Here is a 24,761-nt window from a genome sequence, read left to right on the forward strand (position 1 = left end):
CAATGGACATTCTGTAAACCTTGGTTATGTAATCAAGACAACAAAATTGCAAGGATCCAACCCAAAACCACGTGAGGGTGTTTTTCTCTGGATCAGAGAAGCTGCATCACCTGACCATGAGCTGGCAGCCTAATTTTAGCCAAAAGGAGCCCCTGAAATTTAGTCTGTGTCTCTCCTATAGAAAACTGAACTGTGCTTGTTTGTTGTTATTAGTTGCAAAGTTGTGTCCGACCCATCGCGACCCCATGGACAGCGTTCCTTCAGGCCTTCCTGTCCTCTATCATCCTCTGGAGTCCATTTAAGATCATGCCTACTGCTTCAGTGACTCCATCCAGCCACCTCGTTCTCTGTCGTCCCGTTCTTCTTTTGCCCTCAATCTTTCCCAGCATTAGGCTCTTCTCCAGCGAGTCCTTCATTCTCATTCCGTGGCCAAAGTATTTGAGTTTCATCTTCAGGATCTAGCCTTCTAAAGAGCAGTCAGGGTTGATCTCCTCTAGGACTGGCCGGTTTGATCGCCTTGCAGTCCAAGGGACTCGCAGTAATTGTGAACTGCAGAACTGCGCTAGCAGTAATTAATTATTAGGGGTTTGTTATGTTAATTTAACAGCTTGCTTTATGATGCTAATGTCCTCTGTTGTTCCTGCAAGGCCCTGGAGAGATGCAACTCAGCATCCTGATAGTCTCCTTTGGCAATGTTGCTCTGCTGTCTGGCTTTGAACTTTCTTCCTTGAGAAATTGAAGCATGGGAAGACATTCTCTCTCTCTCTCTTTCCTCCTCCTTGGGTGTTTGTGGCATCTGATTGGCAGCCAGTTCTGTTTTCATGTAGAACCAGGTCTCTTTGCCAAAAATATTCTTGGTACTAATAAAAGAGAATATTTGTAGCTCAGGGTTAAAATGAGGGGTCCTTGGTGGTCTCTGAGTTTGGCTGTTTTCTTGCAGAGGTTTCATTACCCAAACTAGATAACACGTATCATCAGTGCACTGATTATGTTACCTAGTTTGGTTAATGAAACCCCTCGCTATTCTTTGAATCTTTCTGTTCAAGGGGACTCTCAAGGAAAATAAGGGAGAACACAAATGACATAGATGAACATGGAAAATGAGGGAGAACATAGCAGAAAAACAGTTGCCTGCTCTATTTTTTTTAAAAAAAATAAGTAAATTAAAATTGGCCAATTTACAACATCAACGGCATACAAGGAAAACCAGATGAAAATGTTTCATAGATGGCACTTTCCACCAGCTAGAATAGCAAAGATGTTCCCTAGTAATTCACCGAAATGCTGGAAATGTAAGAGTAATTATGGAACATATTATCACCTCTGGTGGACCTGCCCAGTGGCAAAGAAATTCTGGGCTAAAGTTAAAAAGTGGATAGAGGAAATAATTCAGAACTCAATAAAGGGAGAACCTGAGCAGTTTCTACTAGGGATTTCCATAGAAAATTATACCAAGGAAATACATTATTTAATATTACATATATTGACAGCAGCCCGCATAGTCTATGTGCAAAATTGAAAGAAGGAAAATTTGCCATCAGAAGAAGATTTAATTAGAAAAGTTTTAGAATGCGCAGAGATGGACAAATTAACAAAAGAACTCAAGGAGAAAGAAGATACAGAATATTACAAAGTGTGGTGTAGATGGTATGAATGGTTGGAGAATAGGAAAAATGAGAAAGAGGAATAAAGGGGAGAGGGAGAATAAAAATGTTGAAGATCAAGTTACAATGTAGACGAAATAAAGAAAGATGGAAAATAATTGTTGAATAAGACAAAGTTAAAATATGTGTAAATAGAAGTAAATAGCAAGAAAGGATCACTTCAAAATAGCTGTAGGAAAAAGTGACATGTATATAAATGTTGTGTGTTTGTGTCTTGTTTTAATATATTCAAAATAAAAAACTTTTTTAAAAAAATAAAATTGGTCAATTTAAAATAATTGATTAATTGATCATTACAATACCAGGGAGTGAAGCTGAGATGCCAAATCTATACAGGTTTTCGTCAACCCACCACCATTTGTTAATGACCGTCCAAAGTTACAACAGCACTGAAAAAAAGGGACTTATGACCATTTTTTTACACTTGCGGCCACTCCCAACATCCCCATGGTCACGTGATCAAAATTCGGATGCTTGCCAGCTGGTTCATATTTCTGATGGTTGTAATGTCCTGGGGTCATGTGATCACCTTTTGCTGTACAGTGGGTGGAATTCATATTTTTTTTACTACCGGTTCTGTGGACGTGGCTTAACGGGGGTAGGGTGGCTTGGTGGGCATGGGAGGGGAAGGATACTGCAAAATCTCCATTTCCACCAGTGGTAGGTTGCCCCCCGGTTCAGACCGGTTCGCAAGAACCGGTAGTAAAACCGACGGGAGGCTCCGCCCACTGACCCGGACGTCATCATAGATGATCTGTGTATGCGCAGAAGAGCACGCAGACATGGGCGCGATGTGAACTGGTAGTAAAGGTAAGTAGAACCCACCCCTGATTTCCACCCCACTCCAGGGGAAGGATACTGCAAAATCCCCATTCCCTCCCCACTCCTGGGGGAAGGATATTGCAAAATCTCCATTCCCACCCCACTCTGGGGCCAGCCAGAAGTGGTATTTGCCAGTTCTCCGAACTATTCAAAATTTTCCCTACCGGTTCTCCAGAATCTACTGAATAGCACCCCTGTATGTCTGCTTCTGTTGTGGCCCATCAGCGGCCTGTGCAGCTGGTAGCTGATTCTGACAGCGAGGAGGCTGGTGTGGTGCTGCACCAGCAGCCTGTGCAGCTGGCACTGGAATCAGACAATGAGGAGGCGGGAGAAGATGTGGTGCCAGAGGCAGGGATTCAGCCAGGGCCTTCAGAACCTCCAGAAGCTCCTTTAAGTGAAGAGGACAAAGAGGAGGAGCTTCTTCTCGATGCACGGGCGCACAGAGCTGCCAAAAGGCAGGAGTGGCTCCTCAGGAGGAGGTCTCCTTGAGAGTAAAGCTTGGGGCTAATTGGCCACTCCCTTAGCCTATTTAAGGAAGGACAACGACTGAGGCAATTTGCAGGGAACAACTTCGTTCACTCTCCTTCGCGTCCTGATCTTAGTTCTCTGCAAATTGCTTCTGGGCTTTCTGCCAACCATAGTAAGATTAAGATTATTTATTCTTTGGATTCTTGTAGGCTGTTAAGAAAGTTAATTAACAGCCTTTGTTTGAAAAAGACTGATTTAATTTAGTAAACTAAGGTTTGTACAGACTTTGTGTGTGCTGCGTTCTTTGGGGTCCATAGCTAGGGCAGAACAGGTTCCTTTCTGGAGATTATTTGAGTTGAACCCATTTCACAACTGTGGGCCAGGAGAAATTATGCTATTTTGTCTGCTCCAAATTTTTCTCTCTCAGCTAGGAGGATGTTAGTATGCGGAAACCTTCTCTGTCAATTCCTCCTTGCAGCCATAATTTGAAAGCTGCCTGATTATCCCTTATTCGCTGTTTTTCTGAGTTCAAAGGCTCCCAGCATCTATTGCTTTCTCCTTGATCTTCCCCGGCTCCAGAATATCCTCTTTGAGGTGCAATGAGACACTGCTCCAAGCGAGGTCAAACCCTATTCCTGCGTAGAATGATATTACAGGTAATCCTCGACTTACGACCACAACTGTTGCTAAGCGAAACAGTTGTTCAGTGAATCATGCCCCGTTTTATGACATTTCTTGTCACAGTTATTAAGTCAAATCATTGCAGTTATTGTTAGTCACACGGTTGTTAAGGGAATCCAGCTTCCCCATCAACTTTGCTTATCAGAAGGTCGCAAAAGATGATCACATGGTCCTCGGGATACTGCAACCGTCATAAATATGAGTCAGTTGCCAGGCATCTGAATTTTGATCACATGACCATGAGGATGCTGCAAGCATCATAAGTGTGAAAAACAGTCATAAGTCACTTTGTTCAGGAGCATTGTAACCTTGAACCGTCACTAAATGAAGTGTTGCAAGTTTAGGATCACTTCTAGGAAGTTGACAGCTTTTATTTTACATCCTATAGAATAGAATAGAATAGAATAGAATAGAATAGAATAGAATAGAATAGAATAACAGAGTTGGAAGGGACCTTGGAGGTCTTCTAGTCCAACCCCCTGCTTAGGCAGGAAACCTTACACCACTTCAAACAAATGGTAATCCAACATCTTCTTAAAAACTTCCAGCGTTGGAGCACTCATAACTTCTGAAGGCAAGTTGTTCCACTGGTTAATTGTTCTCACTGTTAGGAAATTTCTCCTTAGTTCTAGGTTGCTTCTCTCCTTAATTAGGAGTTTTTAAAGATGGTACCTCTCATGGTCGATAAAAGAAATACACGGGGGGGGGGGCATTTTCTTCCCATTCTTAAAAAGTTTCTCACACATACAAGGGTAAGCCTGAACTCTTATAGCACTGAGTGATGATGGGGAACAAACAAATCTTCTGTTCCTGCTCAGGATCAGACAGTTCATTCTATGTTCTGTAATCCACCCTTATCAGTCCAAAATCACTTTTGTCCACGATTTATGAAATTTGCAACGAGCAAACAGGTGATCTGCACAAACATGTGAGTTGGTTTTGACCAATTTCGATTTCAAAAGACGCTTTGTTAGGATATGGTTTGAGCCTAACAAGTTGTCCAGGCAATATATGTGTTCTGTGACTTTAATATGAATATGTATTGTGTGACTTTAAAGTTTTACTGCTGATTCATTGTAATGCTGAGTCATGCTGTAATTAGATAATCACTGGTTGTAAACCTATTTAAGAAAGGTACTGGAAAGTATTCAGTTGATGATATGCTACCATAGTGTGTGGAGTTGCTATCATTCTGCTATCATCGTTGAATGGATCTGCTACCATCGTGGTTTGTGAACAAGAGTGAGTTTGTTATTCTACCCAACTACTGTTTGTGTGGTAAGAAGATTGTTGTATCACTGGGCTGATTTAACTGGCAAAGACTTGGATTGATTTAAAGACTTTGAGATTGTTTTTTCCCTATAAAGTAAACTTTTTTTTTATTGAAGTTTTGTAAAAGATACAAAACATTTTCTCCCCCCTCCCACCCCTACACCCTCACCCCATCCCACCCCCCTTGCCCACCCACCCACCCTTTCCCCCTCCCCCTTCCCCCACCCCCATCCCTTGACTATAAAGTAAACTTTTGATAAACCAGTTTGCACATCTCTTATTCATTGCTCTCAGCAACGTTTCTCTGTGCTCTATACTCTGCTGGTTGGTAACACAACAACATCCTTAACATGCTTTGTTTTCGATCCTGGGGCCAATCAATTTTCTTTACATAGATTGTCCTTTCCTGAAGCGCTATTCAAACCCAGCTGGATGCCAGTTATGAAAAGCACAAGAGAAAGTGAGTCTCATACACAAGCAACTTCTTAGGATTCCTTTTCTGCAGCAGGTAAAAATTGGCCTGAGTCGACCCATAAAAACCAACAAGGTACAGCTTGCACTGTACTTGACCCAGTTAGAGACAATTCACAAAAACTTGTCTTCGCAGAAGTCTCTGCCTGGATTTTATATCGTAAATTCAAGATGAGTTCGAGAGCACAACCCCCATAATTTTTCCTTATTTTCTGTGACTCCAAAGCAGTCAGTGGGATGATTCCCTCTCAGTTCCAAGTTATTACAACAGTGCGCCAATATTCAGAACTTGGCACTGATTTGGATAAAACCAAATTCCATATTTGGGAGGTATAAATAACTTTGGTCAAATTGATATGAAAATGCATTGTTCTGCTGACCTTCCAGATGGATTGTCTGACCTGGGACTGTCCTTTTAGATTTCTGGGTTGTAACTCCAATAATTTCCCAACTGGTATTTTTCGTGGGAGTTTAGGTCTAACCAGTGTTAAGAGGACATCAGCCTGCAGTAGAATTCCTTTCCTGGAAAACATTAAAGAAAATGAAAAAGAGGAGGTGGACATTATTCAGCTGTGATCAAGAGAGTATCAAATGGGGATTTTTATGCCTGGAAAAAAATGCTACTGTCAGGACAAATATTGAAGGTTGGAAATGTATGGACCAAGGAGGACAGCAAATAACCCATTCATGAATACAACATACAGCCACAATTGATCCCAAGATTTATGTTATTGAGAAATTTGTTAAGATTTGCCCCATTTTACGACTTTTTTTTTTTTGCCACATTTGTTAAGTGAATCACTGCAGGTGTTAAATTAGTAGCAAAATTATTTAGTGAATCTGGGTCCCCCATTGACTTTGAGTGTTGGAAGGTTGCAAAAGGGGAGCTCATGACTCTGAGACACTGCAACCTTCATAAATTTATCTATCTATCTATCTATCTATCTATCTATCTATCTATCTATCTATCTATCTATCTATCTATCTATCTATCTATTGGTTTGATTTATATGCCGCCCTTCTCCGGAGACTCAGGGCGGCTTACAATGCGTTAAGCAATAGCCTTCGTACTTTTGTATATATCTGCTTAGTAGGGCTTTTGCCCCCCCCCCCCCAAGCGGTGTTCTTTTTTATACAAAGTCAGCTTATTGCCCCCACAATCCGGGTCCTCATTTTACCTACCTCGGAAGGATGGAAGGCTGAGTCAACCTTGAGCCTGGTGAGATTTGAACTCGCAGTAATTGCAATGTAAGTTAGTTGACAAGCATCCAAATATAAATCATGTGACTGGGTCATAAGTGTGAAAAATCGTCATAAATCACTTTTTTTCAATGTCGTTGTAACTTCGAACAGTCACTAAATAAACTGCTGTCGAGGACTACCTGTAATGACATTAACCAAATTAGAAAATAAAATACAGTATAAAGTAACATAAAAATATATCATAAAAAATAAAGTAAAAGTAAAATAAATTAAAGGGGGATGGGGAAGATAACCTCAATCAGATGTACTTGGCAATAATCCTAAACTTGCATTTTACTGTTTATTCCAACATGGTTTCTTCAGGTCAAGCAGCAATTGGGGGGAAAAGAAGACCCTACCATCGGTATATATAACTTAGAACTGAGGGACCTTATAGTCCTCCTCAGATATACCGATGGTAGGGTCTTCTTTTCCCGCCAATTCTTTCTCAAATCATTGCTATAAGATGGATGCTCACAAGGTGAGACTTCCCAAGGCTTTGTGTCTTTAGATATTCCACAGAATACCCGAAGGATTCATTGACTTCATTGATCAAACCGTGCAGCAGCAGTTGCTGGAAAACAAATGGCTCTCCGCGGGCTTCTGTTTTTAGTAGCTTCTTTCCCACAAGGAATGGCCTAATGCTGAAATCCACAGGCTGCTGCAGCAACCGAAGAGAAAGAAAATAAAAGCTTGGCTCAGAAAGAATACTGCTCTGTGGATAAGGAGAAACAAGGGGAGGAGGGAATTCTTGAGCTTCTCCAACAAACTTGTTTCTCTACAGGCACAAAGTTATCAAAACAGGGAGTGGATGCTGATAATTTTGTCTCTCTTTTTTAAAAAATTCATTTGCTAAAATCATCGCTGCTAGTCGCCTAATGGCAGGGGTTGCCTGTTCCTTCAAGCAGGCCCTTTACTTCGTTCTCCTGAACAGTGTCGTCATCTTTGGTTCAAGAAAAACAAACAAACACACAAAATACATTTTTTGGGATTCATTTTCTCCTCGTCTTTTGAACCAAAGGGGGCTAGAAATGTTCTATGCTCAGGCCACTGTAGTTTGTCAGCAAGCCATTATTAAACTGTCATAATTACATACAACAGAGCTGTTCTTTGGAGGATGGATGAAAGTTTGAAGAGTCTTTCTGTTGGTGGGTCCCTCCCTATCCATGGCCAATCCTCTCCTGATAATTCATTGTGAGACACCTTCCAAGTCTAATGGATTGGTTTCTTCTGCTGCTGGAAATCAATAGAAGATCTTAGCTGATGTTCTGATCCATTTTGCATTTAATATAGTTATTAAAGATGCCTAGGGCTGGCCCTTTAGGGGCAAAATGCTGAATTTGATCATCTTTGGCTTGTCCTGCAAAATCTTTAAAGGCAGCCAATTCTGTGATGCTTTTGATAGGGATTTTTGGCCTACGAGTGTCTTTCAACTCTCATGCTACATAGTTTACTTGCGGTGGAGAGTATGTTGCTGGAAGGAAAATAAAATGGGATAAAATCATAGCAAGGGGCCGCTGATAGGATTTGGGATGGAGAATTGGTTATAGCTGCAGCCCAGAAGAATTTCGGATGAATTCCTCCTTGCCTAGTACAAGGATAAATGAAAAGCTCTTCCATGAAATATGGTTACAGATACTGTCCCAGACAATGCCATCATCACATCTCCTTTGCTGATCCAGTAATTTTGGAGAAAACATATAGTGTTCAATTAATCACACCTAAAATGAATTCTTTGCTTTGAAAATCAAATCTTACAGGAGCCTTTGCCAGCTCCCATGTTATGGTTCCTCTCTACTCACAGTTGGTGTTCAACATTTGCAGTGCATGTTTGCATGTTTACTCTGAAGTAAATCCTGCTGAATTCAGCGATCCGTACTATTGGATAGCTTGGATACAAGATTGCAGCCATCCTAGGTGGGTTTCTTTTCACCTCCCTTGTTTTATTTTTGGAAACATAATGGTTTTAAACTCTTTATCCCTCTTGCTGTAGTGGCCTTCAGTGCTGGCTGGAACATTTGATTCCGGTCATAAGTGCAAAATTAGTTCAGCAGCTGCTATGATCTAAAGATCCAAGAAATGGATTCTGTAAGCTCATCTGATCTCAAGACTACTTCTATGTTGGGTACTATGGCTCCCTATCCAGGAGAATGGCTTGCATTAGAAATTTGGTGGGGATATTGACGCCTTCAAAAGGATTTTGTGATAGGGGAATTCTACTATTAAAAAAAAAAAAGAAATCCACCGGTTTAGCCAGGCCAAGAAGAGATTAAGGAACTAAGCAAAGGCACACTGCAAATACACAAACATCTATCTATTCACATAGATAGAACAAGTACTAGAGGATTTCAAGAACTGATTTCAGTGAGCATTACAATGTCTTCTACATATTTAGAGAATGTTAGGGTTAGAGATCTTTGAAGCCATCTTAACAGATCTTGACGGACTACAGAAGAAGAAAAAAACAGCAGATGTGTCTCAGCAAGTTTTCATTATGGTCTTCTGGAATAAAGTCAGATCTTTCTCCAGGTTGAGGAACCCAACTCTCTTGCCTTAACCCAACCTGTTACGTGTTTCCAAGGATCTAGCTCAATAACTCCAACACAAGTTAGGTTTGATTCAAAAGCATTTATTTATATCTTACTTATCTCTTGCAGGTGAACATCTGGAATGGCACTGGACTCTTGGACAATACCTTATATACCTGGGAGGCGGAGTCAAGGTGAGGAGGGGTCAAGGGAAGAGTTAGGTGGGATGGATAGTGTTAACCCTTGCCCTGCCATGGGTACACAATGTTAGGCATTTACATGTAACACAACCAATGCTATGTTCTGAAATTCTATTCCTTCCCTTCCCTAGAGCAGAGGTCTTCAAACTTGGCACTTTAAGACTTGTGGACTTCAACTCCCAGAATTCTCCAGCCAGTATAGCTATGCTTAAAGCTGCCAAATTTGGGGACCCCTGCCCTAGAGGATGGGAAGATCAATTTTCAAGGGGGAGGAGTTGGTGGTTATGTTTTTTTTTTTTTTTTGGTAAAATGACATTAACAAGGGGATTGATGAGTGATACTTGTGGGGGATGGAGAATTTTCATCTTCCATTGACATCAAAAATGAAGGCACTGAAGCAGACTCCATCAGCACCTCTCAGTCCCATCTTTTGCATATCTATAGTGGCATCAACCCCGGCGATTAGATGATTTACAACTCTACGTGGCAATGTGATCTTAGAGCTAAGAGCTGTGTTAATAATTAGATTTGCAATTTTCTGATTGTGTGGCTAATGGCATAACCCATAGCTTTGTTTCCAATCCCATTGTTTCTTCCCAAATAAATTTTAATGTTTGAGAGATTATTTTTAATGGCCTTAGTACAGGGATTTATGTTAATTCTACAAATATTCTATTCCTTTTGTGGAGGCTCCTTGGGGTATTTCCCTTAAAGGTGGCTTGCAAGTATTTTTCAATGAACAACTAACGCTCTGAAGAGCATTGGGAGATTGTGTTTGTTGTACAAGCTTGCTCTGTGTTGCTGGGATTCTCTCAGAAACAGTAAGAAACACCATGAATCACACATTGCGTTGCCCTTTAGATTGTCCCTATGTTCCAAATAAGGAGCTGGCTCTACCCATTTTGCAAGAAAGACCCCCAAATCCATCACTTTCTTCTCTCTTTTTTGCCAAAGAAGGACTTGTCCCTCTTAACAAACGTGGAATGGTAGCAATGAGCTGTGACTCAGGTATGCATTATCAGTACCTTCTGAGGTTTGAGCTTTGATGATTCCAAGTTTTGCTAGAGAGACACTGATCAACATACAGCTTTATAATGTAAATCTGCTAAGCAGATGAAGGTTATGCAAATGGGCTGCTCAAAACAATGCAGCCAAGAACATGAGATGGGAAGGAGAGGAGAGCTCTCAAGACTGGTCATCTCCTTTGTTCCCAAGGGAATAGGGAAGTCAAGAAAGGTGCTGGACTACCTTAAATGCTAACAAAATTGTGTGGTTTAATCTGGAGAGATCTGCGGCCATTGTCTCATTATTGACACATTCTTCTGCTTTTCAGAACAGGATAGCTTACCTATTGGGAAGAAGACTGAGGAATTTAGAAGTCTTGACATAACCGTGTAAGGAAAAAAAAAAGTCAGCTTCAGATTTTATCTACCCATGGATACAAATCCTTCAGGCCTGACTGCTGGGAACCTCACAGTCATAATAACAATCTAGAATCCAGCCTAATAGAGAAATTCACATTTCATTTCTTCCAAGCTTGTGTTCCAAAGAAGGCCATTGCAAGCCAACCATTAGGAAACATTGACGAAACCATCTGATGTGCAAGCAAGCTTCCTGTGCTAGTTTATGCTTGTAATCAGCCATTCCAAATTCAAATCTGCTGAGCTTTTGTTGTTGTGTTATCAATTGCATTTAAAGGTGATTAGGAGCTGATTTCATTGTTCAGGATGACCCCTTTCTGTGGTTTAGCAGGACAGAAACATTCAAATGTGTCGGTCTTGAAAAATTGTCAATCATTAATGTTATCTATTGGTTTCAACTGGCTAAAGTGGACTGGAAGTAATAATATTGCAGACAGCAAAATAGTCCCAAAACTTAAGTTTAGAGGCAACTTTTAAATGAGGGTCTTTTCCCAATGTAAGGATAAAAACCTGTATGTGCAACTAAATATTTGCCACCAATGTTTTGCCCCATGAAGTTAGGAAATAGAAATGGGCCTTGCACAGAGGTCCCATCTTAACTTTTCTTTAGAATTATATTTATCTGAATCACATTCATCTTAACTCCCCCCTCCCCCAAAAGACTCAAAAAGGGATTTCAGGGCACCTGTTTAGATTTTCATTTGCATCAAAGCAAGGGAATAAATTCAAAATCACTCCGGATTATAACAATTCCTGAAAACTGTTATATCAAGAGAAGCAGAGATCCCAGGACATTTAAATCCCAGTCATTTTCTCCATTCTTAAAGAATGATCTCATCTGCAAGCAACGTTAGAGAAGGAGAAAAAGCTGACAAAATGTGTCCCAATTAGAGACGCGTTTTGGTGAGACGGCTGCTGCCTTAGGCGGTTGATTTTTTTTGGGTGCCAGTCAACGCAAAGGGTTGAATAATCATTTTATGGGGAAAAAAAATCTCTCATGCAAATGGTTGTGCTCTGATGTTCCCTTACCCAACATTCCATTCTGTACCTGCTTATCCTGCCTAGAGTTGTCTAGTTGATTGTGCTCCAGTTTTGTCAGTGGGAAAATGCCACTTGGATCTCCTGCCTGAGGTCCTGAAGGTCTTGAGATGCCTTTGAAAATGATCAAAAGGAATTGGCTAAGGCCTGGCCTGGAGCCCGCTAGATGGGTCAGGATTACATCCCCCAGAATCCACAACTTGGTAGGGTCAACTAATACACCTGGAAGGCAAGGTGGAGCTGGGCTGTACTGAGAAGTGATCTTGGAGCTGACCAGAAATTGAATGACCCCAAGTTGACTGTCTGGCCCAGATAGTCTTTCTCTCTGCCCTTCACCCAAGAGAGATTGGTTATCCCTTTAGCAAACCACCCCCCACCCCACATTTACAACTTTCTTATTGCAATGAGTGAACTTGAAAAGACTATCTAACCATGAAAGAAAGAAACCTAAGAAATATTTTCATATCAAAGGGCCTCCTAATTCCCCCTTGCTGACGAATTTACCATCAACTTGGTGGCTTAATTATTGTGAAGGGGCCTATAGCCAGTCACTAATGAATTGTCAGGGTCTACAAAATATTATCTACATCCTTTGATGGCTGGAAATATATTTTTTTCCCTTTGTCTGTAAATACCAGGGTTTTCAGAAAGTGGAAGGGGTGGTCTCTCCTCCCCCCCCCCAAATCTGGTGCCTTACAATAGATATGGAGCAAATTGACTGGGGAGGAAACAAATTGTAGTTTAAAGTTCATATTCTTGGCAGCACATCAGAATGAAGAAAACTCTAGATGGAAAAAAAAATAGTTTTGCTGATTTGTATAGGGCAGCAAATTGGAATCAGGGTTACAACACTGCTTATTTCCCTCCCTGAGATGCTAAGTAAAACTTTGTTATACAGAAGGAAAATTCCAACCCCAATATCTGTGACTTGTATGAAGAATATTAAATCACAAATTAGCCAGAACAATCCTTCAGCTTGGCCTCACCACCTTAACCATTTTGTAAAAAAATCAATTTAAAAACGATTTCTCAGTTTCCTCCTCCACTTCTAGCTCTCTTGAATGCCACAGATATCAGCACTTAGAGAGATCATCTTTTATTCCCCCTCCCAGGATGTCTTAAAGCTATCCTGCATGCATAGTCTCTCTCTCTCTGTGTGTATACACGTACACACACACACAGACAGACAATGCATGCAAGATAGCATATATATGAAGGATTGCAACGTTAGAGACCCCATCTGAGGAGATAAATTCATGATTGACCCTCAAAGTCCTATCAAGGTAGTCCTTGATTTACAACCATTTGGGGTTTTTTTGTTTTTTTTAAATTTGATTTATATGCCCCCCTTCTCCGGAGACTCAGGGTGGCTTACAGTGTGTTAAGCAATAGCCTTCATCCTTTTGTATATTTTTACAAGGTCAGCTTATTGCCCCCACAAACTGGGTCCTCAATTTACCTACCTTAGAAAGGATGGAAGGCTGAGTCAACCTTGAGCCTGGCAAGATTCGAATTTACTTTAATTGCAGGCAGCTGGTGTTAAATTACAGTGCTTAGTCTGCAGAGCTATCCAGGCTCCTTTAGTGACTGTTGAAAGTTACAACAGCATGTTGTGGCCCGTCAGTGGCCTGTGTAGCAAGTAGCTGATTCAGACAGCGAGGAGGCTGGTATGGTGCTGCGCCAGCAGCCTGTGCAGCTGGCACTTGAGTCGGACAATGCGGAGGCTGGAGAAGATGTGGTGCCAGAGGTGGGGATTCAGCCAGGGCCTTCAGAACCTCAAGAAGCTCCCATAAGTGAAGAGGAAGAAGAGGAGGAACCTCTTCTCGATGCACGGGAGCGGAGAGCTGCCAAAAGGCAGGAGTGGCTCCTCAGGAGGAGGTCTCCTCAAGAGTAAGGCTTGGGGCTAATTGACCACTCCCTTAGCCTATTTAAGAAAGGACAACGACTGAGGCAATTTGCAGGGAACAACTTCGTTCACTCTCCTTCGTGCCTTGATCTTAGTTCTCTGCAAATTGCTTCTGGGCTTTCTGCCAACCATAGTAAGATGACGATTATTTATCCTTTGGATTCTTGTAGGCTGTTAAGAAAGTTAATTAACAGCCTTTGTTTGAAAAAGACTGATTTAATTTAGGAAACTAAGGTTTGTACAGACTTTGTGTGTGCTGCGTTCTTTGGGGTCCGTAGCTGGGGCAGAACACAGCACTGAAACAAGTGACCATTTTTTCACCCTTATAACTGTGGTGGCATCTCCATGGTCACGTGGTCAAAATTCGGACACTTGGCAACAGAACGTATTTATGATGGTTGCGGTGTCCTGGGGTCACACTTTTTGTGACCTTCCAGTAAGCAAAGTCAATGGGGGAAGTCGAGATTTATTTAACGACCCCATTACGAACTTAACAATTGCAGTGATCCACTTAACAACTGTGGCAAGGAAGATCATAAAATGAGGCAAAACCCGCTTAACCAATGTTTTGCTTAGCCATGGAAATTTGGCGGTCGATTGTGGTCATTCAGTCGAGGACTACACCTGTATTTTGGGCAAACCGAGAAATGGATCAGCTGCCCTCAAAAAACGAGAATCTTGATAAGTACAAATCTGTACCTGTAACTAATATTTAGGTGGTGACCTCAGTTTTCCGCTGACTTGAATTGTGTATGCTAGGCACCACAAAATAAACACAGAATATTGTCCCTGTTAAAGCCCTTGTTGTATTTTCCAGTTAGTCAGAAGACTCCATTCACAATAATGGAGTCAGGTTTATCATGGAGTATGTCACAAAGAGGAAAATTATGTTAATAGGGACAGGGGTGCAAAAACCGTGGAACTGAAATAGAATCTAATTTGCAGGACCACCTAAAACAACCCTATCAAAATTCAACCACAATAAATTTCCTTAATTGGAGAACCTACCAGTACCTTGTCAGCGGCATCAAAGATTCTCAGGATCAAGGCCAAATTACCTGATGCAAATGTTGATGGCTTTTCTCAGTCTCCATTAGAGCAGAGTTGCACCCAGCATATATATTTTAAATAAACAATTTCAGCCTGAGTCTTCCTATGCAGGTCTTTGAAAGAGTCTCCTTTATATATACAATGCTTATGTAATTCCTAAAGTTTATAAAATATTATTGAAAGTGTATTTGAGAGTATCTGTGTTAAGAGGAAGTTAAAGGAAAAGATGTATTAGTTTAAAGAAAAGTTTAGGGTTTTAAAAAGGATGTAAACAAGAAGAAAAAAATATTCTACGAGTAACTTGGATGGAGCAACCTAAATTTAATACTGGACTTTAAAGTATGCATGTTAAGAAGAAGTTAAAAAGATGTATTTGAAAGTTTTGATTTGATTTTGTTGTTTGTTGCTTGTATCCTTACGATTTATATTGATTGTTTCCTAATATGATTTGATTGCTTATTTGTGCCCATGACTATCATTAAATGTTGTACCATATGATTCTTGATGAGCCTTTTCTTTTATGTACACTGAGAGCATATACACCAAAACAAATTCTTTGTGTGTCTAATCACACTTGGCCAATAAAGAATTCTATTCTATTCTATTCTATTCTATTCTATTCTATTCTATTCTATTCTATTCTATTCTATTCTATTCTATTCTATTCTATTCTATTCTATTCTATTCTATTCTACTCTACTCTACTCTTTATGTTTTTATAGAAAAGTTTAGTGTTTTAAAGTGGATTAAAAAAAGGTATTTTTCCCTTTAAGGTTAAAGAATCTGAAAAAATACAGTGAGTTTTGTTAATATAAATGGTGATAGTTTATAAAGATTATTAAGTGCAAATAGAAATACATATTTCCACAGCAAGGAAGATAAAGCAGAAATCGTTAAATTGATTGTTTTATTCAAAGAGGAGAATATATTTAATTATGGTTTTTTATTTGGATATCACTTCTGGATTTTGTGCTTGTGATGAAAAAAAATGAAACTTTGACTTTGGTTTTGCTGATTAGATTTGTTGTTACAGAAATGGCTAGTTACAGTATATATTAATATGTAAAAGTAAAAAGTTGATGCTGGAATGTTATCTTGTACTGTGCTAAAAAGAGTTCGAAGTCAACAGCTTTTTTTCTCTCTTTCCTTGAACTTCATATTTTTTCCCCTCTCTCCTTTTCCTTCCCTTAATTTCCTATTTTTGTTTTTCTTTGAATTTTATATATTGATAAAACAATAAAAGTCATGAAATGAGAAAGTCTCCTCGCCCTAGCCAAGCCATTCTCTATGCCAACTCTCTTGGTTTTATCTTTCCTGAGACTTTTTCCATCTTAAATCCTCCATTTATTGTTCCTTTAGATCCTATCATCTCACTGATCTTTAAAGGGATTAAAAAGAATGTTGGTGATTTTGTTTAGTTCTGGAAGTTCCATTGTTGCTTACTCTTTTCTTTAAGATTTTAGGGTGTTATTTTTTAAATTCATTCAGATTCTCAATTTGAACTGGAGAAGGTGACCAGATCTGACTGACTTTGTGGGACATCAGCCATGGCTTGGTTGGCCAACTGAATGAAACCTCTGCCATTCCTTTGGAGTTTTTACTTACATCTCAGCTATTAAAAACATTCATGAGGGGTCTTCGAATGTGCTCGTGATTGTTCTTTTCATTTCTTACAACCATTCCGTTACAAGGCTACGTCTCCATTCCCATCAGAAGAACCAGAGAGAAGATTGAGTGTTGGTACTTCAGAACGGATTTCTCATTAAACACCCATCTCACCTTAATACAGTCCAATGTTTTTTTATTAGCAGCATTTAAGCGTGTAGACCAGTGGCACGAATCCTAAATGATCAGAATGGGTCTCTTTGGAGCCACAGGGATATTAAAAGCAGAAGGGAGTTAAAATGCAGTTAGGAAAATAGAGTGGGTGAATTAAGAAGTCTTAGAACATGATTGTGATTATCCTTCCCTGGAGTAAAACTTTTAGGGTGCTTTGGTTTGTTTCCCCTTCTTCCGGCCTTGTGCTGGAGCCTCCTTTGTCTAGGGGAAGAAAAGACAAGACGTGAACACCGAGCCAGGCCAGGCAACTTCCTCCCCCCCCCTGCAACCTTTCTGTGGGGCCCTGTTTTGGATGCCAGGTAAGTGCAGGGCCTGTGCGGAGGCTCTGGGAGGGCGAAAAACAGGCCTCCCGGAAGTTCCGGAAACCGTTTTTTTCCTCCCGGAGGCTCAAGAAAGGCCTTTGGAGCTTGGGGAGGGTAACCCCCCCCTCCATGGTGCAGGAGGCTGAGTAGGCCACGCCTACCATGGCCATGCCCACCCAGCAACTGGGCAGAGAACCGGTTGCAAAATTCTTTGAATCCCACCTCTAGTTTCCATGTTTGTCTTAATAGTAATAGCTATAGTAATAGCTTTTAGACTTATATACTGCTTTACAGCACACTCTGAATGGTTTACAAATGTCAGCATCTTATCCCCAACAATCTGGGTCCTCATTTAACTGATTTTGGAGGGATGGAAGGCTGAGTCAACTTTGAGCCGGTTAGGATCGAACTCCTGGCTGTGAGCAGAGTCAGCCTGTAAGACGGCACTCTAACCACTGTGCCACCACAGCTCCTTTACAGTGCTTATGGTGTCACTGCTCTCATAAAGGAGAATATTTGTAGCTCAGGGTTGAAATGGGGGGGGGGGTCCTTGTTGGTCCCTGAGCCTGGTTGTTTTCTTGCAGGCATTTCATTATCCAAACCAGGTAACATTATCACTGGGGTGAAATGTTCCCGGTTCGGACCGGATTACCCAATCTGGTAGCGATGGCGGTGGGTGGTTCAGAGAACCGGTAACAAACATCCCTGCGCGCCCCCCCCCCATGCCTAGCTGAGCCGCACGATTATCAGAGGCTTTTTTTTTAATTTTTAAAAGCATTTTTCTACAACCTCTCTGGCCGAAAAAATGCTTTTAAAAGTAAAAAAAAAAAAGCCTCTGATAATCGCTCAGCTCAGCTGGGATCGTCAGAGGCTTTTAAAAGCATTTTTTCTACAACCTCTTCAGCCTTTTTTTCTTTTAAAAGCCTCTGACGATCCCATCTGAGTTGCCTGATGGGCAGAGGCTTTTAAAAGCATTTTTTTACAACCTCTTCGGCCGAAGAGGTTGTGGAAAAAATGATTTTAAAAGTTAAAAAAAAAAAAAATGGCCACGCCCACCTAGTTACATTACCCCCCCCTCACCAAGCCATGCCCACAGAACTGGTAGTAACAAATTTTACATTTCACCACTGATTATCACTACTAACGGTTTGGCACTGATGATGTTGCCTAGTTTGGCTAATGAAATGTTTGCAAGAAAACAACCAAGCCCAGGGACCACCAAGGACCCCTTGTTTCTGCTCTGCCTGGTAGGACGTTTGGTCCATGGGGGTCCAACTGCGATAATCTAGGAGTCAGGGATTCAGGAGGGCAGAGGAGGAGGCATCTCCGCATCTTCTGACCGCTAGATGTTCACTTACGCCAACAGGAAAGTGGTCAGTAAGGGTAAGAGTTCAGAACCTTTGCAAGGAGAAACATTTTCCACTCTCCTCCCTCTAGAAGTTAGGCTATGTCTTGGTGCGATGCCATGATTCCTGGGATGGGGTGCCAAAGAAGCCGCTCTTCGTAATGTTTCAAAGCATTTCAACCCCTGGGACAATCCAAGAGGATCATCAGTCGGCTTATCCTCCTGTCAGGGTGTCTATTTGGTTCGCTAAGTGGACCATTGCTTCAAGCAAGCAAGCTTAACGTAGTATGAATTGTGAGATTCCCTCGGCCTGTCAGGCACTTCTATTACAGATTTATTCCTTCCAAAGCTGACAAAAACAATCTCGGTCACAGAGGGTCCAGATTAGGGGTGCTACTTGTGTGATAAGGACGTATTCTGTAGGCTGCTGGCTTCTTATTGACAGGCTGAAATCAGTATGTGTGAATCTGAAACTCCCTTCGGCAGGTTACCAGTAGGGTGGTCCAGTGGTGAAATCTGAACTGATTTACTACTGATTCGCTGGATGCGTATGCGCAGTGCACACCAAAAGGAGGCATGCGGTAAGTAGAACAGCGTGCGAGGGGTGTGTGTGATCAGCTATGGCGCGCAAACCTCTGATGATCGCGCTGCTCAGCTGTAATCGTCAGAGGCTTTTTTTAACCTTTTAAAAGCATTTGTTTTACAACCTCTTCGGCTGACGGCTTTTAAAAGGCTCTGACGATCCCAGTTGAGTTGCCTGATCGTCAGAGGCTTTTTTTTCCTTTTAAATGCTTTTAAAACTAATTAAAAAAAAAGCCTCTGATGATCGCGCGGCTCAGTTGGGCATGGGCGGGGGGAGGGAGGCACAGGGATTTTTGCTACCGGTTCTCCGAAACAACCCGCCGCCTTCGCTACTGCATCGGGTGATCCGGTCCGAACCGGGAGCATTTTATCTCTGGGGTGGTCCCAAGGAAATGCCAAGCGAGTGAGACCAAATTACTGCATTTCTGAGGAGTTTTAGAGATCTCAAAGAACAAAATGGACATTTGGAGCCTTAAAAGATGCCGAAGGCCTAAGAATCCGTCTCCAACTGCTTCTTGGTCTTGCTCCATACCCTGGAGAATGCACTTGACATGCACTTCACCTCCAAAGGATACCCTGCTTTGTATATTTGCATCAGCACAAACCATCTTCAAACTTACATTTCTGTAACTGCAGGCCTGTGGTAAAAGAACATCTACGTTTGGATCTACGAGTGAATGCGACAGACGAAAGGAGCCCGGGTGGCACAGAGGTTAGAATGCAGTATTGCGGCAAACTCTGCTCACTGCCAGGAGTTCAGTCCTGATGGACTCAAGGTTGACTCAGCTTTCCATCTTTTCGAGGTCAGTAAAATGAGGATCCAGATTATTGGGGGCAATATGTTGACATTGTAAACTGCCCAGAAAGTGCTGAAGGCACAATGGAGCGGTATATAAGTCTAAGTGCTATCGCTAAAAGCAGGATGGCAAGGTTCCATAACTGAGGTGGGATCGGAACCCACATCTCCCCTTTCAAAGCTTAGCATTGGCAAGCCACGGTTGAAAGGAAATGTGTGGATCTCAAAACACGACTCTACTTACGAAGACTGTTGGTTTGGGTGCAAATGTATTTCCATCCTCGTGTGGGAAATGGACCTGAACCGATGGATTTGAGATAGATTTTTCCGGTGAAGTTTTTCTCTGTTTCTGAGGCAAGCTGTCCCCTTGGGGTTGACCACGAAGAGTAAGCAGCATCTGTTTCATAGCGGCTAGTTCCTAAAGAAAGCAAAGTACAGGATCAAATTGTTGGATGTGAAATAGAAATATCGTCCTGATATCACATTTGGACATGCAACCACAAACAACAGAATAACAGAGTTTCAATGGACCTTGGAGATTTTCTAGTCCAATCCCCTGCTCAGGCAGGAAATCCTATATCATTTCAGACAAATTGTTGTTTTAAACCTTTAATTTTAGAGTACAACATGTGTACTATGAGATTGTCCAATCTCTTCTTAAAAACTTCCAGTGTTGGAGCATTTACAACTTCTGGAGGCCAGTTGTTCCACTGATTAATTGTTCTAACTGTCAGGAATTTTCTCCTTAGTTCTAAGTTGCTTCTCTCCTTCTTTCCACCCATTGCTTCTTGTTCTGATCTCAGGTGCTTTGGAGAATAGGTTGACTCCCTCTTCTTTGTGGCAGCCCCTGAGATATTGAAAGACTGCTATCATGTCTCCCCTAGTCCTTCTTTTCATTAAACTAGACATACCCAGTTCCTGCAACCGTTCTTCATATGTTTTAGCCTCCAGTCCCCTAATCATCTTTGTTGCTCTTCTCTGCACTCTTTCTGGGGTCTCAACATCTTTTTTACATCGTGGCGACCAAAACTGGATGCAGTATTCCAAGTGTGGCCTTACCAAGGCATTATAAAGTGGTATTAACACTTTGTGTGAACAAGAGGCACTGTGGTCAATGAGAGTGGCTACCTTCCCTTTATGGTCTCTTTACGACTATCTATATAACCTATGACTATCATTAAGTGTTGTATCTTATGATTCTTGATGAACGCATCTTTTATTTTATGTACACTGAGAGCATATGCACCAAGACAAATTCCTTGTGTGTCCAATCACACAAGGCCAATAAAAATTCTATTTTATTCTATTCTATTTGGTTGAAGCTACCCCATCATGAAAGGAAAAAGGAAATGGTGAGGAAGATTTTCACGAATGAGGGCAAATGTATGTGTCCCAGGATAAGGATGCAAGATCGAATTTGGGTCGGTCACCGTGACCAGTGATTTATTCTTCCGAGTTTTCGGATTCGTGCTGGAGCCCAACTTCAAGGAATTTCTTTCTACTGAAATACGTCCTTTGGGCTGTTCTGTGAATTGTGTTTATGTGGTATCTTCCTGTTGGTTGATTGGTGTGTTGATGGCTGGCGATTAGGAGATTTTTCAAGGAAGATTTTCATCCTTGAAAAAGCAAAATAATTTGTATCTTGGGTCTCCAATATCAGGTCTGGGGGAAAAAAAAGTTCTTTCTTCCCAGAACTTCCCCCAAATAAGTTAATCAAACCCTTTCAGATGCAAGAACTCTAGTGGGGGGGGGGGGATTATCGGCAATTCCCCCCCCTCTTTTTTTTCTTGATATAGGTCCACTTCACATCAGCCTGGGAGGCCAGGAGGTATTTTCAGCACTGTTGCCTAAACTAAGTTTAAAAGTCTGAAGACTGCAAGCCAAGATCTTTCTCTGTTGTGGCAAAATATAAACAAGAACATATTTTCTTTTTAACTTCAATATGACTATCACATGATTTGCATCACGCTACAGTTTTAATGATGAACAAGTCCCAGAAGGAGGAAACAACAATTCTTTGTCTATTTCTGCTTCGAAGAAGTTCCAGGCTGGAAGACGATCCTGAATTCTCTTGCTTTCCTATAGCGGTGTGAAATTAATATTTCTGCAGGAATCTCCTGGGCTACCTTCCCAATCCTGCAGCGCTCCAGAGCCGCGTGCGTTCCTTCTCATTGCTCCCCCCCCCGCTCCGTTTAATGTTGCAGCTATATTTGCATAATCCAACCACGGGCACCGACATGTCAAAGCAGTTCGGCTGCAGAGCAGCTGTTTCCACCGAGGGCTGCAGAACTGATACCGACATGTTGCTGGAAGTTGTAAACTCGGCAAAGAGGTTGCCAAAGCAATGCATAGACGGGATTTTCTGGATGGAAATAACTTGGGAGCTTTTTACGCCAAGCACATGCTTCGTCCTTAACAGACCGTCATCGCGATCCAAGCGTACCTACTATTTGTAAGCCAGGGAAATCGGAGACCCTTGCAAATACCTTTCGGGCTGGAATGCAAGCAATGGTTCCCTGCTAGCCAAATATGTCATGAAAATAATTTTTGCTGAATCCTCTATTGATCAAAGACGTGGTGACACTGTCCGCCCCCCCACTCCTGCCCCCCTCCCCCCACAGCTCTCCAAAACAACATCAAGCAATTCATGCAGATAAAAGAGTTGTGTTACAGAGATGTTATTTGGCCCTCCTATCTCTCCTGGAGGGAGGCCAGCCCCCAAGGCAGAGACGAAAAAAAATGGCCTATCGGAAAATCAGGGCAAACTTCCCAGCTTCTTTGCAAACCAGTAGAGTCTTGCGTGATGAGAGGTCTCTTTTAAGTTCTTTTTATTAAAATATGGAAGACTGTCATCCAGTCTTGCACCAAACTTTTTCAGAATGTAGTGCCTATGTCTAAGTGTTCCAGTGGTGTAGGTTGTTAGTTGCGAAGTCATGTCCGACCCATCGCGACCCCATGGACAATGTTCTTCCAGGCCTTCCTGTCCTCTACCATCCTCTGGAGTCCATTTAAGCTCATGCCTTCTGCTTCAGTGACTCCATCTAGCTACCTCGTTCTTTGTCGTCCCCTTTTTCTTTTGCCCTCAATCTTTCCCAGCATTAGGCTCTTCCCCAGTGAGTCCTTCCTGCTCATTAGGTGGCCAAAGTATTTGAGTTTCATCTTCAGGATCTGGCCTTCTAAAGAGCAGTCAGGGTTGATCTCCTCTAGGACTGACCGGTTTGATCGCCTTGCAGTCCAAGGAACTCGCAGGAGTCTTCTCCAGCACCATAGTTCAAAGGCCTCAATTCTTTGGTGCTCAGCCTTTCTTATGGTCCAACTTTCACAGCCATACATTGCAACTGGGAAAACCATAGCCTTGACTATACACACTTTTGTTGGCAGGGTGATGTCTCTGCTTTTTAGTATGCTCTCTAGATCTGCCATAGCTTTTCTTCCCATGAGCGTCTTTTAATTTCTTGTCTGCAGTTCCCATCTGCGGTGATCTTGGAGTCCAGGAAAATAAAATCTGTCACTACCTTCATTTCTTCCCCATCTATTTCCCAGAAATTGAAAGGGCCGGATGCCATGATCTTTGTTTTCTTAATGTTGAGTTTCAAGCCAACTTTTGCACTCTCCTTCTTCACCCGCATCAAGAGGCTTTTTAGTTCCTCTTCGCTTTCTGCCATTAGAGTGGTATCATCTGCATATCCAGCAGTGCAGGATTTCCTGCCTAAGCAGGGGGTTGGACTAGAAGACCTCCAAGGTCCCTTCCAACTCTGTTATTCTATTCTATTCTATTCTATTCCAGCCTATGTCTAAGTGTTAATTTTGATTCTGATAACAGTTGGGTGATTGTAGGTGAATCGTTTGAACTGGGTGTTTGTCCTTAGCACCTTGTTACTCACAGTGAAGGTGATGGATTGGGACATACAATGAATGAAGAAAGAAAACAAGCCCACTGGTGACATACACACATCACACATACAAAGTACAGTGAAGGATCTTCAGATGAAAAAGTGATCTCCTGTCAGAAATAATACTGTGTAAAGCAAAGCACCATCTCCGCTATAAAGACCCAAGCAACCAACTCTGAGGTTAATCAACATCTGTATGGGTTAAGAAACCCTATTCAAATCCTAAAAGCAAGCAAGCAAGCAAGCTTCTCAATTAAGATTAATTTAGCTAGTTCAAACAGTGTTTTTTAAAATTCTCCCGTTAACTAACAACTTCTCCTTTCATTCACAAGGAGAATGAAGTAACTGAATACCTTTTTTCTGCACTTTAAATGCAAAATACTAAATTTAAATACTAAAATAAATACTGTCATTTGATAGCAAATCTATGTCTCCTTTAATTTTGCATAGATATTTACTTGATGATCGTAACCTTTCTGGACAAAATCTGCATGAATGATCGTATTAAGTTCTAAGATTCTACAGATCCTAACAGGCTTCACTGAAGCCTCACCTGGTATAAGTCTTGTGAGGAGGAAATCATTATTGCTCAGGTTTTAACTATATATTATTGATAAGATGCTGCAATGAGTTTAACTGAGACCTTTAGTTGAAAAAAAAAAAGGATTTGTCGCTTGATTATTTCTGAGGCTAGGCTTAGGAATCTATCCTTTTCATTTCATGAAGAAAAAGAGAGAGGACACAAAAGATGAAGAAGAAAGATTTGATCCACAACCATAAAGTACTTTTGATTGAATGGAATAAACATGGCGGCCTAAGAAAGTGCAAAAATCCAGATGCAGCCATGGAACAAAACTTCTCTTATTTGAAAAGTAGCTCAGATATCTATGGTTGACAAGTTCACATGGGAGAAAACTGCCTTTCAGTCATTACTATAAATTACAAACAATTCATGGGTTTAAAGATCCAAGCCAGCACTTTGACATGGGCGCAGAAAGACACTAGAAGCTCAGGAAACAATTGCAATAATTGAATCATCAAGTGGTGACATGCTCCCAATGACCTGCCAGAAGTCTTTTTTTCCCCTCCTAGAGGCTTTTCCACAGCAATCCAGGAAAATGGTAGAGCAAGAGTCATCCAACTATGATGTGTGTGTCATCACACCCACATCTGACATCTTCAGCAATGATTACAGCTTGCAAATCAAGTTAAAAGGGTCAAAACACTCTTGCTTTCGGTCA

At 41.4% G+C, this 24,761-nt stretch overlaps 1 protein-coding gene across 1 annotated transcript in view; it reads right to left on the minus strand.

Annotated features, from left to right (window-relative positions):
- Positions 1-16,547: 16,547 nt before the first annotated feature.
- PIBF1 (progesterone immunomodulatory binding factor 1) overlaps positions 16,548-24,761 on the minus strand; it is a 100,226-nt gene continuing 92,012 nt past the window's right edge. Inside the window, exons 17-18 of the mRNA XM_034416880.2 lie at positions 19,872-20,045; positions 16,548-16,803 (exon numbers count right to left, since the gene is read on the minus strand). Coding sequence (XP_034272771.2) covers positions 16,747-16,803; positions 19,872-20,045 — 231 coding nt within the window. The 3' untranslated portion in view covers positions 16,548-16,746. The remainder of the gene's footprint in view (positions 16,804-19,871; positions 20,046-24,761) is intronic.

The sequence above is a fragment of the Pantherophis guttatus genome, chromosome 5 (assembly GCF_059756535.1).
Source record: "Pantherophis guttatus breed Tessera chromosome 5, ASM5975653v1, whole genome shotgun sequence".
NCBI classification, from domain to species: Eukaryota; Metazoa; Chordata; class Lepidosauria; order Squamata; family Colubridae; genus Pantherophis; species Pantherophis guttatus.